The sequence below is a fragment of the Mustela lutreola genome, chromosome 5 (genome assembly GCF_030435805.1).
Source record: "Mustela lutreola isolate mMusLut2 chromosome 5, mMusLut2.pri, whole genome shotgun sequence".
Taxonomy (NCBI): domain Eukaryota; kingdom Metazoa; phylum Chordata; class Mammalia; order Carnivora; family Mustelidae; genus Mustela; species Mustela lutreola.
The window spans coordinates 73736792-73753963 of record NC_081294.1 but is presented as its reverse complement, the minus strand read 5'-3'; the positions used below and the strand labels follow the sequence as shown (position 1 = coordinate 73753963).

The window sequence follows — 17172 nt, the reverse complement described above, 5'->3', positions numbered from 1 at the left end:
TGCCCCAAGATGCAAGGATGATTGTCTGACCTCACCCTGTCCTTGTCTAGGAAACACGCTGGAGAAGAAGGGTGGCAAGGAGTTTGTGGAAGCGGTTCTGGAGCTCCGAAAAAAGAACGGGCCTTTGGAAGTTGCTGGAGGTGAGCTGGGGAAGCGCCCTACTTATCCGGGTGTGGTTCATGCCACATCAGGAGAACAGGGTTCTGAGGCGTCTTGGAATTGAGAAGTGCATGACCACAGGCACCTGTCTCCGAGCCGGAGGCACAGGGACACCTGTCAGCTTTATGACTTGGGCTTAGCACATGCAAACTGTCAGGAGGAGCTTAAGGGTTGTACAATGTGCCCTTCCACTTTTTTCCTTATTGCTCAAAATAGCTCTTGAATGTTTGATGCCTAGACCTCACATTTTAAGGAATTAGAGCAGCCGAGTTTGGCAAAGCTAAGAGTCGAGACTTGTCGACAGTGATGCTGAGCCATCTGCAGAAGTGCGAGGGAGACATGCAAATGAGTCCTTTCCATTCAGCCATCTGTGTTTCTGACGGGCAAGACAAGAGACATTCTCCATTTGCCAGTCCCACCTCTAAGAAAAGGTGGGATAAGAAAATGACTTGGAATCTGGTGTAGGGAGAAGGATTGCTAAGAGCTAGAATCAGGTCCTTCTTCCTGCTGCTGGCCTGGATTCTGGTGCGTGAGGTGGTCAAAGGGGGATGGCATCAGGGTACAGGGCATTTCCAAGCCCTTCTAGGTATTGCCACCAAAATGCCATATGGGACAAGGGAGGAGCTTGCATTATTAACTACCCAGCCAGGGGCTCCTGGCCTCTCCTCAGTCCCTTCCTGGCCCTTCTCTGCACCAGCCTGGAGGTCCTTCCCTTGGGTGACCCTTGGGTAGAGCTGTGACAAGGGGCAGTCCTGGTGCTACCACTCACCCAGGTCAGCTAGTACACCTGACACACAGCAGAGGCAAACCCACTACATTTAGCAAGGCTAACAACATGTCTGTCTGTTTTAATAACTCCTTTTGTTCTTGGTATTAGCATCTATTTTACAAGATGTTTTAAGGCACTTTGAAACATACAAAGGTAGTATAAAACACAGCCCTTCCCCACTGTCCAAAGGTGATCCCTGTAAGGATGTTTTCTTCAGTCTTTTCCCGCATGACATGTGGCTGTGACTTCTCCCAGGGACAGACCCCAGTCTCTCATTGCCAGAGATCAGCACTTCCTCCCAGAGTTCTCCCGTCAGTCAGGGAGCAGAGCCAAGACTCAGATGCAGACCTGTAACTTTGCTGGGCTGTTGCTACTGCTCTGTGAGACTCCACCCACACATCATGCTCTCCTGGTCTCTAGTAGTGTCACAACCTACCGTGACAGGTTGTATCAGCCATGAGGACGGTTGTCCCTCGGCATGTGGAGGCCTCCCTTTGCTCCCGTGCGGAAAGAGAGCAGGCAGTACTCACTGTACCCGTGGACCCAGAACTACCGGCTCTGTGGTGTGTCTTGGGGAATGGGAGTTGCAGAACCTGCTCTGGGAGACCCCGCGCTGACATGCCACCCTGGCTGGGGTGGGGAACACACTGGAGGCCAGGCTCTCTGGATCTGACAAGGGGGAGAGCCTGAGGGCAAGAGCTGGCTGTGGTGTGGACATGGAGAGGTAGACAAAGTGGCTCTTGCAGGACTGGAAAATAGCATCGTGGAAGAAGAGCTGAGTTCTGTCCACATTGAGGGGGTCAGTGAGGGAAAAGAGGCAGCTCTAGAGCTGTCTGTCATGGTGCTTAGTGGTTCATGGACCAGAGCTGCTTTCCTGTTGCTTTTTTCCTAAACTGTGCCGGGGCAATCTAGCTACGATGTCATTATCTGTACATGAGTCCCCTGACTGACTGGGGCTTGGAGACCCCAAAAGGCACATTTGAGGCTGCTGACATACTCGGTTGAGTGAGGTGCTCCAGGCTCTGTCTCTGGGAGGGTACAGAGAGAGCTCGCTGTCATCTTGGCTAAAATACCTGGTGGTGATGGATACTGACGCCAACTTTCCAAGGGTGGGCCATGGCCCAATGTCTCGCCTAAAACGTCTAGTTGGGGAGCAGCCTCCAGAGGGCTCTAGGTTGGGCATCAGGTGCCGTGAGCCTTGCAGAGGGATGGACCTCACTGTTTCTGTTTCGTTCTCTCCAGCTGCTGTCAGCGCAGGCCATGGCCTGCCGGCCAAGTTTGTGATCCACTGTAACAGTCCAGTCTGGGGTGCAGACAAGTGTGAGGAACTTCTGGAAAAGACAGTGAAGAACTGCTTGGCCCTGGCCGATGATAAGAAGCTCAAGTCCATCGCGTTCCCATCTATTGGCAGTGGCAGGTAAGGACACTTGGCTTGTGATGTCGTTAGTGGATGTGCTGATTTGCATATGTGGCCCATCCTCATGGAACTCTGGCTTGTGCAAGGTCTGCTGAGGCTGTCCTCGGGCCACCTGATGTGTTGAGTAGATCTGAAGGGAATAACATGAACGTGAAGCAATGGTGAACAGCAATTGGAAAGCCTGAGGCCAGCAGAAAATTTTCAGTATCACAGTAGATGCATGGGAAGCGAGCTCAGGGTGTGCTGAGACAGTGAACTGTGCAGGACAGAGGCCCAGGTGTGGAGTGAGTGGGGCGGACAGGGCAGGTATGAATGCTGGGATGCTTGTGTGGAGGGTGCTCTCCCACCACTGCACTATTCTCGGCCTCTCACCTTTTTTCCCAAGCGTCCTTCCCCTCCCCCAGACCTGCGCACTCTGCCTCTGTCTCCCCGTCTTGCTGTCAAGCTCAGGAGGGGTGCACTAGAGTGGGCACTTAAGTAACCATGAAACAGGGCTGGGCCCAGCCGACCTCCCAGCCCTGAGCAAGCCCCGACAGATGCTGTGTGCACTAGTAGCATCCGAGGCACTCTGAGAAGGGAGAGGGCTTTGGGAATGTAACAGCAGGCTGCAGAGCCTGTCACGGGGTCGTCCTGGAAGGCTCACAGTCTGGATTGGGCACCGAAGCCAAGGGAAACGGGCCTGCAGAGGCTGAAGTGTGGACATCTTGGGCCCAACAGAGACCCCAACCTCGGGCTCTGTCTTGGCCATGGCTGCACCTAGGGCATCCCATCCAGACTGTGCAGCTACCTGGGTGTCTGCCATCAGCTCCTCCGAGTGCCCCAGGAAGGCAGGACTGTGTGACGACACCACGCTGACTTCCCTGAGCCCCACAGGCTGCGCTGGGAGAGCCTGATTATTGCTCCTCAGACTCCTTCCTCGCTTTTCTAGGAAGCTCCTCATTTCAGAGCACTCCTCTTCCCAACCCACGAGGAGGACAGAGAGAGCAGTTTGCTGTTTCCACCTTGGGCAGGCCTTGTAATGGCACTCTCCTCACCAGGGTCCCACACCACCAGTGACAGAGCTTGCTAGCCTGGGACAGGCTTCCTGTGTTCTCAGACTGGGACCCCCTGTGTCTCCCTCTGACAAATGGTCTGTTCTTGGGCACTGTGCCACTGTGGGACCTTTGCTGAATGAGTTAACCTCTCTGGCCTGCCTTATCAGGGAGGGGGCTCTGGGGACGGCCTTTCCTCACAGACCGCTCCGAGGCTCAATTAGTGCTTCAGATGCACTTGGATCTCCACTGATGAAAGGTGCTTCCGAAGAAAGCAGCAATAGGAGCCTTTATTGGAGGCAGTGATTTCATGTTCTTTCATGTGGGTATTGGGAACTTTTAATTGAAGCCTAAAATAATTCTCTACAATTTTCACAGAGTAAAAAATTTTTAAAAATAATCAATTGAAAGCTTTCAAGAGGGCAGAATGCCCAAGGTGAACACGTGTGCAGCCCCTGGCCCCACGGAGCCGCGTAGATGGCAGCCCTCTCTTTCCTGAACAGAGACTGGGATTACACCAGAGCCGGCCCATAAATCGTGGGTTTCAGGAAGGGAAATAAAACACTTTGTTTTTGGCATTCACAGTCTGGCAGAAAAATCATGGCAGAATTAAAACAGTATAGAAATGCAGAAGCTTTTGATTTTGATGAAGTCCCAAAAGTTCATTTTCGCTTTTGTCTCCTTCATCAAAATCAAAAGCTTCTGCACAGCAAAGGAAACAGTCAACAACAACAAAAAAGAGGCAACCCATGGAATGGGAGAAGATATTTGCAAATGACAGTACAGACAAAAGGTTGATATCCAGGATCTATAAAGAACTCCTCAAACTCAACACACAATCATATCAAAAAATGGGCAGAAGATAAGAATAGACACTTCTCCAATGAAGACATACAAATGGCTATCAGACACATGAAAAAATGTTCATCTTCAGTAGCCATCAGGGAAATTCCAATTAAAACCACACTGAGATACCACCTTATACCAGTTAGAATGGCCAAAATTAGTAAGACAGGAAACAACATGTGTTGGAGGAGATGTGGAGAAAGGGGAACCCTCTTCCACTGTTGGTGGGAATGCAAGTTGGTGCAGCCACTTTGGAGAACAGTGTGGAGATTCCTCAAGAAATTAAAAATAGAGCTTCCCTATGACCCTGCAATTGTACTACTGGGTATTTACCCCAAAGATACAGATGTAGTGAAAAGAAGAGCCATCTGTACCCCAATGTTTATAGCAGTAATGGCCATGGTTGCCAAACTGTGGAAAGAACCAAGATGCCCTTCAACGGACGAATAGATAAGGAAGATGTGGTCCATATACACTATGGAGTATTATGCCTCCATCAGAAAGGATGAATACCCAACTTTTGTAGCAACATGGATGGGACTGGAAGAGATTATGCTGAGTGAAATAAGTCAAGCAGAGAGAGTCAATTATCATATGGTTTTCACTTATTTATGGAGCATAACAAATAGCATGGAGGACATGGGGAGTTACAGAGGAGAAGGAAGTTGAGGGAAATTGGAAGGGGAGGTGAACCATGAGAGACTATGGACTCTGAAAAATAATCTGAGGGGTTTCAAGAGGCAGGGGGTGGGAGGTTGGGGGAACCAGGTGGTGGGTATTGGAGAGGGCACAGAATGCATGGAGCACTGGGTGTGGTGCAAAAACAATACTGTTACGCTGAAAATAAATTTAAAAAATTAAAAAAAGAAAGACACATTTAAAAACCCCCACAGTATAGAAATGTAAATACATTGGTAAAGAGCAGCAGGAGCCCTTTCTCTCAGCCTGCGCAGGATGACTGAAGCCGTGAATGCCCACCCTCAGCCCGCTGGCCCCACTGCCAAGCAGTTGAGCCCACTGGAGGCCATGGCTGGCCTCAGAGTCACCACCTCTGGCCTCTGGACATCCGGTCCCTGGGCACTGCGGTCACAGTATTTATGGATACCCCAACTCTGTTGGACATTTGAGGGTGACCCATCTCTGGGGGGCATAGTATAAAGAGAAGAGATACTTTGGGGCCTTGATTAAACTCTGCTTAGGTTTATGAGCTTAAAAGAACCACCAGTTTGTTTTTCTCAAGCTCCCACTTATGGGCATTGCTTGAGTCCCAGGCCCTGTGCAAAACTCCTGATCTACATTATCTCCCCACAACCCAACCCAGTGAGCACTGGCATTAAGTCCATACAAACAAAACCAAATGAAAAAAACAGAAGCTGAGAGGGGTTAACACACGTACCTGAGGTGCCACAGCTTAGACTGGGTAGAGCCAGAATTTGAGGGGAAGTTCTTTGCATCAGTGCTGCTGAAATGAGGCACATGGAACCCCTTCCTTCTGTTCCAGTTGGTCAGCAGATGATTGTCCCACTGCTTGAGCACTCTCTACAGGATTGGATTTTAGGGAACTTTGGAAACCCCACTTTGGAATTCCCTGACCTGCCTGGGCCTACACATCAGTCTCCTTCCACCCTGGGAACCACCAACCTTAGAAGATCAATAGGACAGAACCAAACCAAATGGGGAGAATTACTTAGTAGCCTCAAGCAAAAATACCCTGGAGAGAGAGAAGTAACAGGCCACAGCAGGCTGGCTATGCTCCCTGGCCCATCTCCATGCCTAGAAAGACCCAGTAGCACAGGGTGCAGGAGACCTAATCCTGGCAGCAGAGTGACCACACGTGGGCACACACACTTTCCCAGCATCACCAAACCTTCCGTGCCATCCAGCCCTACCCTCTTCTAGACTGCCAAGATAGACGGGTGGACTGGTCCAGCACAGAATCCAACTAGAATCCACCTTTGATCCTACCCTGCCTTCCAAGGCAAGCTCCCAGACGGTCTCCTCCAGAAAGTTGGCCTGGACTTTTCCATCTCCCAGGACACAGCCTCTCTGCACAAGAGTCTCCAGCGTCCCTGATCAACCTGCTCAACACTGCTCCTGGCCTAGAATCCCTCCTGTATGCCTGCCAGCCCCACAAGGGAGCTTCCCAATAACAGGGATGCTTGGCGATCCCCCATCAAAGGTGGGGGCTCAGCAGTGCTGGAGAAATAAACCCTCTTCTCTGATGTGGCCCTGGTGAGCCCAGAACCCCTGCCATCCAGGTGGGATGGAAAGACAACCAGTACGGAGCCCCCTCCATCCCTGACCAGGCTGGCCCAAAGGGTGCCAGATCACAGCAGCCCCTGTGGTCCACTTGCCCCAGTCTAGGGAAGCTGATGCCCAGGACCCTGGGAAGGGCTGTCCGAGACAATCGGAATGACTTCAGGGGAAGCTCAGCCGTCTCCTTAGTCTGCTCCAGGTCGAAAGCACTGGCTGCAGAGTAACTTAAGGACCTTGCTGGACTCGCAGCCCCTAACAGGCCCCATAGGGCTCGAGTGGTGCCCGGAGGCTACAGCTGCCTGTGGGGAGCAGTAGCACCCCGGGCATCACCAGCTGGCACCCAAGTACCCACAATGCTTGGAGAGGTTAATGCCCCAGGGCAGCTGGGATTCACACCCCAATCTGACACCAGAACAGAAGCCCCAACCCCCTCTTGTTCTGCTGTATCTTGGGGTGAGGGGGATGGTCTCTGGTCTTTTCCAGAAGACAGATAAAGTGATTGTCAACAGGGGCAACAGGCCAGAGCTGGGGAGGAGGCCAAAGGTTTGGCCAGGCTGGGAGGGCTATTACAGAAAAACAACCAGTAGGGAACACAAGCAGCCAGGAAGCCAGGAGAGGAACAAGACCCCACAGGCTGTTGGTCTCCTGAAGCTGGCCCCTACCACACTGTGCGTGTCAGCGGCCCCTCCTCTCTCTAGAATGACTAGGCATCGCAGACCTGCCAGCAGCTTTCTGAGGGCCTAAGGCTGCCCCATCAGCCCAGGAAGGTGCGGAGACCAGCACTGTTGCGGGGCCTGGGGGGAAGGCAGCTTCCCATACCATGAGCCTTCCTGAAGCCCCTGCAAGACTTCCCGCTGGTTAGATACGGGGAGTGAAAGAGGATCTCCTGCGTGGTTCTTGCTCACCACTCCCAGACTCCTGGGCCAGCAGGTGCATGGATGCCCCAGCCCACTGCCCTGGATGGTCAGCGAGCTCCGGGGGCAGGGCCTGGACTCACACCCTGGGCAGCTGCTCGGCCCAGAAGAGTGGGGGGCCACTGCATGTGCCACAGCTGCCCCCAACGTGTGGGCACAGGATCTGGCACCTATGGCGGTCCTGTGGGAGCACCCACTTTGACATTCTGTTTTGCCACAAATACTTTGAACTGTGGCTCTGCAAAGCCACCGCGCATAAAGTCCTTAAGTTCTCACCACCTTATGAGAACATAAGGAAAGCTCTTACCAGTGCCCTGTGCAGTCTGGAGCAGCAGCAGTCCTGTGGCTAGCGTCCTTCTAGAGGCTGTGGCTGCCTGCGACAGAGACAGGCTTGTCAATGGGAGGTGTTTCTGGAAACAACTGCGATTCCCCCGTACCCAGCAGTGAGCTTCAGAGTGGACAGCAGCCCCTGTTCTGTTAGCTGTAGGGCCTGCCAAGCCTGACAACTTGGACCCCCCCCCCCCTTTCTCCCCCACTTAGAGGATCTTCACCATGGGGCCCACCATGTGAGCTCAGATTAAAATGCCTATGCAGGCTACAGGAGGAGAACGCGTTCCCTGGACCTGCTGAGTCGAACTCGCCAGGGGGAGCCCAGCACCCTGCGTGTGGACAAGCCCATTGCGATGCTGAGACCGGCAAAAATGGAGAACGGTTGATACAGGGGGACGAAAAAGAATGTTCCCTCACTGACCGTCACACAGCCCTTCTCAGGAGTCTAGAGAGGAAGGGGATGGAAAGCTAGAGGAGAAGGCCTGTGTCTGAAAGGGGAAAGGGCGGGAGTCTGGCAGGAGTGACAGACGTGCTTTTGGTCAGCAAGAGCCGAGGAGCCAGAGTATCTGCACGGCCCCATCTGTCACCCAGCTCGGACACAGCAGCCACAGTGTGGGTGAGGGCAGCCGACAGAACTGTGCCCCCGGGCCAGCAGGCTGGGCCAGCGCGAGAGGAGAGCGGCTGCAGCCATCCAGCCCCTCAGCAGACTGCAGGGACATTCTACAGATCCTCACTGGAGCCCAGCATCCCCTGCGGCTGTGATGCAGAGACAGAAGGGAGCCCTCGCTGTGGGGAGCCAGACTTCCAGGGCTGAGATCAACTCCTCATGGCCCTGTTCACCCCCACCAGCCATGTCCACACACGAAGCTCTGCATGGTCCAGCAGCCCTCAGCGTTCCCCTGGCTGGAGCCCGGCTCCTCCCTGTGCTGCTGCCGCAGCTTCCTCGAACTCCCCACTCCTGCAGAACCGGCCGCAGGCTGCCGCTGCCTCAGGCTTTTCTCACCAGGGATGAACGGAGGGGCTGTCATTTGGCATCCCCTTTGTGCAGCAGCTGAATTTACAACAGGAAAATAAATATTTGCTCTTTGGGAGATACTCAGAAGGGTAACCCCTTATTCCAGTGACCCCATGACCCTGTATCTGCACAAAAGCCGGCAGGACCAGGTGAAGGGCAGCCCGTAAGCAGTCATGCACCCCCAGCAGGTGCGAGGTGGACTTGCCCCAACACTCATGTCAACACAGGACCCTGGGAATGTCCTCACTGCAGACGCCTGCCCCCAGCACCCCCTCCCTCAAACGGAAGCTTAAGTTTAGGTCCTCAAGCACTTGCCAACATGTGCCTTGTTGGGGACAACCTATGCTGCAAAAACTCAACTGTCAGGGCCTGTCAGGTGCGAGAACAGCTCCCTCCCCAGATGAGTCTGCAGATCTGAGAGGGGATGACGGGTGGCAGGGGAATGACCTGCCATGGGGGTCCCAGTTGTCCCCACTCCCAGCAAAACCCTTCATTCCGCATGGTCTCCACCACCCTCCATCCCCGCCCACCTGCTGGTCGCCCTTCCTCCTGTGCTGGTAGACCAAGCACCGGGGTCAGCTCCAGAGCAACCTGGGCCTGACAGCACCACCCTGGCTGGCACGCCTGTGCCGCTCTTCCCTCAGCCTCGCAGGCAGGATGGCATGTGCGGGCTCTCCTGTGGGCGCGTCGTGGGGCTGAGGAAGGGGGGCCCTGCTGTGAGGGATTGCTCACACCCCACTACCACGAAAGGCCACTCTGCACAGGCTGGGAACGTGCCCTGGGTGACAGCCCTTCTCTGCTAAGAACAAGCTTCATTGTGAAGCATCTAGAAGTTACTGGGGATTCATCTTCAAAGCTGGGCAAAGCCCTGTTTGATGCAAAGTGGGTCACCAGAGTGATTTTCACCAGTAGCTCTGAGCTGCTCGGGGTCCTAAGGTGGTTCAGAACTCCCAGACACTGAGTGAGGAAGGCTCAGAGTACTACAAGAGATCCCGTACCTTATGCAGTAGAGAACTTCTTACCTGGCAGCAGGTTCCTCATCTGAAGAAGTGCAGCCAGAGCTGGCAGGCCGGCCCAGCACTCAGGCTACCAACAGTGCCCACACTCAGGGGCGTTTGAAGGTTGTAGACCTGCTAAAGAACAAAGAAATCCCATGAAAATGGGCCCCAGACTCACCCCAAGTACTCTTTGCTGAGGATCTGGGCCCAGGGCCCCCGGCTCCAAAGCCTGCATGATTTCTGCCAGACTCGGCAAGCTGCTCCGTTCCTGCTGCTGTCCCGGGTCACCTGGGTCCTGTGCCTGCAGAGTTGACCAGAAACAGCCTAAGGCACTCTTGGAGCAAGTGGTGTCAGTCTTTTTAGACCTCATTTGCAATTCTTGAGAATTCTGCACACCTATCCCTGCAGTTGCCACTGGGCATTCGTCACAAGCGGAAATAGGTGTGAATTCACAGCCATTTGGCTTGGAGACTTGGATGCTGCCCCTCAAGATGCAGAGGCCTCCTGGGCCAGGAGTTGTTCCCTGCACCCGCAGCTCCCCTGGGCCTTGGCCTTTGGGTGGTATGAGCTGGTGTGTCCTGGGAGGCATTCCGGGCCAGTAGCCCTGGCACTGTGAGGTCTCAGGCCCATGTGAGGGATGGAGTCCTTCTGCCTGTGGGCATGAAGAACAGTCCCCCCCCCACACACACACCCCCACCCCAGAGAAGCTCCAGCGTCCCACTGTCCCACGGACTGTGACCCACAGCTATGCGCCAGGCCCCATGCTAGTCACAGTGATGCTGCGAGGAGAAACAGGAGCTCGACCTACCCTTGGGAGACTTAATGCCTCACACGCAGATCCTGCCCATCAGCTGGTTGCTCTCAGAAAGCCTGGTGTGTCCCTTCTGAGGGCACATGGGACATCCTCCTGAAGGTCACAGTTCTCTGCACACTTGTCGCTCCGGGGTGTGGCAGGCATGGGCCTTTCTCAGGCCTGTGTACGAGCAGCCACAGGATCCCACAGCCCTCTGTCTCTGCCAGGGGCATTAAGGCAACAGGAGGCAAAGCAGGGCACATGGCCTCGGCCTCAGGGGCCTCTGGGAGGGAGGGAGCATGAGGCAGAGCCATGGCAGTCATCATCTTTCTGGTTGCTGAGCGCTTTTCTCTCCTGCAGGAATGGTTTTCCAAAGCAGACAGCAGCTCAGCTGATCCTGAAGGCCATCTCCAGCTACTTCGTATCAACAATGTCCTCTTCCATCAAGACGGTGTATTTCGTGCTTTTTGACAGCGAGAGTATAGGCATCTACGTACAGGAAATGGCCAAGCTGGACGCCAACTAGGCTGAGGAGCAACAGAGCCAGCCCAAGCCGTTCCCCTGCCTCCAATCTGAAAGAAAGAACGAAAACTCCCCATCACTCCTGTTGGAAGGCGGGACCCTTTAATTTCCAATTTTGCTCATCTAGGGAAAATAAGGTTTTGGTTTCCAGTTTAATTGTTTTTGACCTTCTAAAATGTTTTTACGTTAGCACTGATAGTTGGCATTACTGTTGTTAAGCACTGTGTTCCAGACCGTGTCTGACTTTAGTGTAACCTAGGAGATTTTATAGTTTTATTTTAATGAAATCCTGCTTGACGCAGAGCAGCGGGGAGAGCAGTGTCTTCTATCTGTGGCCGAATCCAGGAAGCCTGTTTTGTAACCGTGTGTCGTGGTGCTTTATTGTACACCCAGTGGCGTTCTTTTTACAATAATGTTCCTTTTTTTTTCCTCAAGAAGAAAAATCATGAATTTGCAGCCGACTTAATTTTTGTTTACTTTTTGTCTTAATGATGGATTTGAAAATGAAAGATTTCAAAGGCAGAACAGAATCTGTTGTCCTTAATTATATTTGCAATTTGGAATTTGTGTGAATTGATTTAGTAAAATGTTAAACTGCTGTTTTGACTGGCTTGTTTCAAGTTACTGTGCCCCTGAGCCCTAAGTGGGCTCCTCTCATCACAGGATGGGGGGCTAGCGCGAGGCAGCTGCTCCCCCCCCTCCCACCTCTCTAATTCTCCCCCCTCCCCCTGCCTCCACCGAAGCACCACAGGCCACTACTGCCCAGACACGGGCATCTTCAGTCCCCGATGGCTGGAGGGGGAGCTCCTGTGAAGTCTCTCCTTCCAGCCTTGTGATACCTGGGGAGGGGTATTGTCCCCAGTTCATGGATAAGGAAACAGATATACTGAACGCCATGCGGACAGCCATGGCACTAGTGTTCGAGTCAGGTCTTTAAACTCTAAGCCCGGCTTTCTCCTGCCATCTGCCCCCCCACCCCCCCGCCCCCCATGGATGGTCTCCCCAGCTCATGGATGGGCCCAGTGTCCCTGGGCCACTTGCCAAATAGAGCTGCCTCAAGCCTTCTGCTGGGGCTGTGTTGGACCTGCTGTTGAGGACCTTCTAAGGGAAAGGTGCCACCACCAAGGTCCCCAAGATGTGCTGCCACCTTGTAACGCTTTCTCAAGGTCATGGGTTATCGTTTAGTGATACAGGTGACAGCTGATCCTTGAACAACATGGGGGTCAGGGACACCAACCCCCATACAGTCAAAAATCCACATATTTATGAGTTCCCCCAGACTTACCTACCAGTAGCCTCCCGTCGGCTAGAAGCCTTGCTGATAACAGAGCCGATGAGTGTATACTGTATATGTAGTATCTACTGTATTGCTACAATATAGAAAGCAGGAGAAAAAAATGTTAGTAGAAAAATAGGGGGGGCGCCTGGGTGGCTCAGTGGGTTAAAGCCTCTGCCTTCGGCTCAGGTCATGATCCCAGGATCCTGGGATCGAGCCCCGCATTGGGCTCTATGCTCGGCAGGGAGCCTGCTTCCTCCTCTCTCTCTGCCTGCCTGTGATCTCTGTCTGTCAAATAAATAAATAAAATCTTAAAAAAAAAATAGGGAAGAGAAACCACATTTATAGTACTGTACTGCATTTATCAAAAAAAAATTTTTTTTTGCCTAAGTTAGACCCACACACTTCAAGCCCATCTTGTTCAAGGGTCAGCTGTAGTTAGATCCCAGCTGGACCAAAGTAGCTACACTTTACCTAAATTCGGTCAGCAAAACACAGACACTATTTCCTTCTAAAGGTAAGTTTGCCTTTATCTAAATTTGCCTACAATGCAGAAGACTGTTTCTCTTTAAAAAGACGTGCCTGCTTCTAAAACAGACTTTAACCAAGAGAAAATATGCAGCACACCGCATATAATGGACGGAGGTAAAGGACCATTTTTCCTTTCCAAACTGTGCCTAATGAAATCAAAATAGACTTTCTGAGCCATCACAGAACCACGCTTTTCAGTGAAAAGACACTACCGCTAATGAAAACCTGAAAGATGATTTTTTCCCAAGTTTCTCCTAAAAGTAAGGTGTTATTAAAACTTTTACCTCGGGACACCTGGGTGGCTCAGTTGGTTGGACGACTGCCTTGGGCTCAGGTCATGATCCTGGAGTCCCGGGATCGAGTCCCGCATCGGGCTCCCAGCTCCACGGGGAGTCTGCTTCTCTCTCTGACCTTCTCCTCGCTCATGCTCTCTCTCACTGTCTCTCTCTCAAATAAATAAATAAAAATAAAAAATCTTTAAAAAAAAAAAAAAACACCTTTACCTTTCTTCCCCAAGATCTCTACCGAGTCTAGATTTCCCACTTCTTGATGAGAGTGCGTGGACAGGCCTGACTGCAGCCATTCACCCAAGAGCGTCACTGCTGCAGGGAGAGCCCGCGGCGCGCAGCGGCACGAGAAATAAGCAGGGCTAACGGGAGCTGGAAAGAGCAGTCCTTCACCGTGTGCCACGCGCCGTCTTGAGGCCCATGTGGGCATCATTCCTTTCTGTCCTAGGGATAGTTCTGTGGGCAGTGTCTGTTATCAGAGCCATTTTGCAGCTAAGAACACTGAGGCTGGGAGGAGTTACGGAACCTGCCAATGATCACACTGCTTGTAAGGCACAACCAGATTCAAATGCAAAGATGCCGAACACTGCCATCCAGGACTCACTGTAATAATCAGCAACTAGAGAGAATCCGGGTTGCTCTGATGGTATTTCATTTCTTTTCTCTTCTCTTCTCTTTTTTCTTTCTCCCTTTCTTCCTTTCTTCTTTCTCTCCTTCCTCCCTTTCTCTCTTTCTTTCCTTTTTCTTGCTTCCTCCCTCCCCCTTCTCTTCCTTCATTATGTTATGTTAGTCACCATACAGTACCTCAGTTTTTGATGTCGTGTTTTGTGATGCATTGTTTGCAGACAACACCCAGTGCTCCACGCAATATGCACCCTCCCTAATACCCCCTTCCCCAAATCCTCAGTTGGATTCCCGGAGTCCAGAGTCTCTCATGGTTCCTCTCACTCTCTGATTTCCCCTCCTTCATTTTTTCCCTCCTTCTCCTAATATCCTCCATGCTATTCTGTATGTTCCACAGGTAAGTGAAACCATATGATAATCGACTCTCTCTGCTTGATTTATTTCACTCAGCATAAGGTTCTCCAGTCCTGTCCATGTTGATATAAAAGTTGGGTATTCATCCTTGGGAGGCATAATACTCCATTGTATATATGGACCACATCTTCTTTATCCATTCATCTGTTGAAGGGCATCTCAGCTCCTTCTACAGTTTGACTATTACGGACATTGTTGCTATGAATATTGGGGTGCACATGCCCCTTCTTTTTACTACATCTGTACCTTCAGGGTAAATACCCAGTAGTGCAATTGCCGGCTCGTAGGGTAGCTCTATTTTTAACTTCCTGAGGAACCTCCGTGCTGTCTTCCAGAGGGGCTACACCAGCTCGCATTCCCACCAACAGTATAAGAGGGTTTCTCTTTCTCTACATCCTCTCCAACACCTGCCATTTCCTGCCTTGTCAATTTTGGCCATTCTAACTGCTGTAAGGTGGTATCTCAGTGTGGTTTTGATTTGAATTGCTCTGATGGCTAGTGATGTTGAACATTTTTTCATTGTCTGTTAGCCATTCGTGTGTCTTTGGAGAAGTATCTGCTCATGTCTTCTGCCCCTTCTTTGACTGGATTATTTGTTTTTTGAGTGTTGAGTTTGAGGAGTTCTTTATGGATCTTAGATACCAGCCCTTTATCCATAGGGTCATTTGTGAGTATCTTCTCCCATTCTGTGGGTTGCCTCTTTGTTTTATTGACTGTCTCCTTTGCTGTGCAAAAGCTTTTTATCTTGATGAAGTCCCAAAAATTCATTTTGATTTTGTTTCACTTGCTTTTGGAGACATGTCTTGAAAAAAGTTGCTGTGGCCGATGTTGAAGAGGTTACTGCCAATATTCTGTAGGACATTGATGGATTCCTGTCTCACACTGAGGTCTTGCATCCATTTAGAGTTTATCTTTGTGTATGGTGTAAGAGAATGGTCGAATTTCATTCTTCTGTATATAGCTGTCCAATTTTCCAAGCACCATATATTGAAGAGATTTTTTTTTTCCCCATTGAACATTCTTTCCTGCTTTGTCGAAGGTTAGTTTACCACAGAGTTGAGGGGCCATATCTGGGCTCTCTACTCTGTTCCATTGATCTATGTGTCTGTTTTTGTGCCAGTACCATGCTGTCTTGGTGATCACGGCCTTGTAATAGAGCTTGAAATCAGGCAACGTGATGCCCCCAGCTTTGTTTTTCTTTTTCTACATTTCCTTGGCAGTTTGGGTGGTATTTCTAACTCAGAGACTGAAACACAGAACAAACTCAGGGTTAAAAATCTTCTAGATGTGAACTGCATTTCCTCAACTTTGAAGGACGGACCACAGAAGCCAATCCTGTGTTTAGCGGGGATCCTCCACTAGATGGCGCTAAAAGGACTGGGAAGCAAATAGAGGAAGGGGGCTGGTTTCTGCTCGCCCTTCTACACGCACAAAAGAGTAGGTTGCATTTGTCAGGATTTGCGTGAATTATTTACCATAATCACCTAAATGTTTCTAAACTTTCACTAATCCAAAGTGCATCTCGCCCCTGAGATTCATTGAAGAAATTCTTTTCAGTGAAACGGAGGAAAGAGGCCAGCCAACTGCCTGGGATTCCCATCATGTCCAAACCACCCAGTTAGCTTTTAAAACCAGGATCAAAAATTGTTCTCTGATGTCAGCCTCATGTTTACAGGGAAAAAAGAAAACAGCTCATTACTTTAAAAAGAGGTTGGTGTGACTGGGAGAGAAACTCGAAGTGTGCATGCGCCTCTATTCACAAGACTGGTGGGCAGTTATGAAATTTACCAAAAATGAAATTATTCTGCAACCTGGGGGCCACGCAGCCCTGCGATCTGGTGGCGGCACCAGCCAGACAACACCCCCCACTTTGTTCCTGAGGAGCAGTCCCAGCCCTCGGCAGCTGAGCTCTGCCCTGCCTAACCCAGACATTTCCCTCAACCTCCCGCATCTGAGATCTCACACAGCTCCATGGCTCCCACTGGGACCCAGGGGACCCAAAATGATAACTCCTGTGTGTGTACCCCAGGCACACCGGTCCTCTACACCCATACCTGCTACTTCCCACCGAAACCCCGCAACAGTGTAACACTATCCCTATTTTATAGATGAGAGAAATACAACACACCTCTCTCCAGGCGAGGCATATTCCCCCAAAGCCACACAACCCTCAGGGCTGGAGCTGGAATTCGAACCCAGCTGTCAGACTTTACAAAGCTCTCCCCACTCTATATTATCTGAACCCCCAAAGGTGGCCTTTCCTTTGATATGCACCACGAAGTTTCACCCGGGTTAGGCAGGCCTTCTTGCCTATACACTGACAGGTCCTTTGTGGCCAGCCCTGGCAGTATAAACAGACGTGTTTGAGAACAGATGAAGAGAAATATGTAATTAAAGCATCTAGGGGCCAGCGAGATTTGCTGGGTACATACTATAAAAGAGCCCCCAAATTGAGGCCTCTTGCAAAGGCAGATTAGACAGTGCCTCTGTCCAGCAGAGTGGGAGACCCGGAGCCATGCTTGCCGGACAGGCACGGACTCAGGAGGGAGTCGTGCTCACTGGCCCAGCGTGCAGGGAAGGTTCTGTGCAGCAGATGACCTAGACACCAGGGTTTCCTAGGATGGGCCACGGTCTCCTAGGCTAAGGGAGCGAGGGGATGGGTGGTAAGTAGCCAGATGGCACATAGGTCTACAGGCCCAGCTAGGGGAGCCATGGGGTCTGCTGGGGATTGAGAAGCCCAGACCTGAACTGCACATGCAGCCTCTGCTCCCCGTCCCTATCCCTGGCATGTGGGGCTTTCTGTCTGTGCCTCTGTCCATCTGGCAGAATTCCTCCTTCCTGTTGAGGGGTCAGCCGGCTACCTTTGGTCACAGCCACAGTCTGCCCTGGCAGAGTAAAGGCGGGAAGCGAAGACTGAAAAATAAGAGATGCACAGTCATTTGGGTCTGTCCTGCAGTCTCGCCAATCCCAGTCCAGTCCTAGGGCTTGAG

At 51.5% G+C, this 17172-nt stretch overlaps 1 protein-coding gene across 5 annotated transcripts in view; it reads left to right on the top strand.

Moving 5' to 3' along the window:
* The window catches only part of LOC131832064 (core histone macro-H2A.1), a 74118-nt gene extending 62469 nt beyond the window's left edge, over positions 1-11649 (top strand). For all 5 annotated transcript variants that reach the window (XM_059174624.1, XM_059174625.1, XM_059174621.1 and 2 more), the window contains exons 7-9: positions 51-140; positions 2171-2345; positions 10889-11649. In XM_059174624.1, the coding sequence (XP_059030607.1) occupies positions 51-140; positions 2171-2345; positions 10889-11054 (431 nt within the window). In that variant the 3' untranslated portion in view covers positions 11055-11649. The remainder of the gene's footprint in view (positions 1-50; positions 141-2170; positions 2346-10888) is intronic.
* The last annotated feature ends 5523 nt before the right edge of the window (positions 11650-17172 follow it).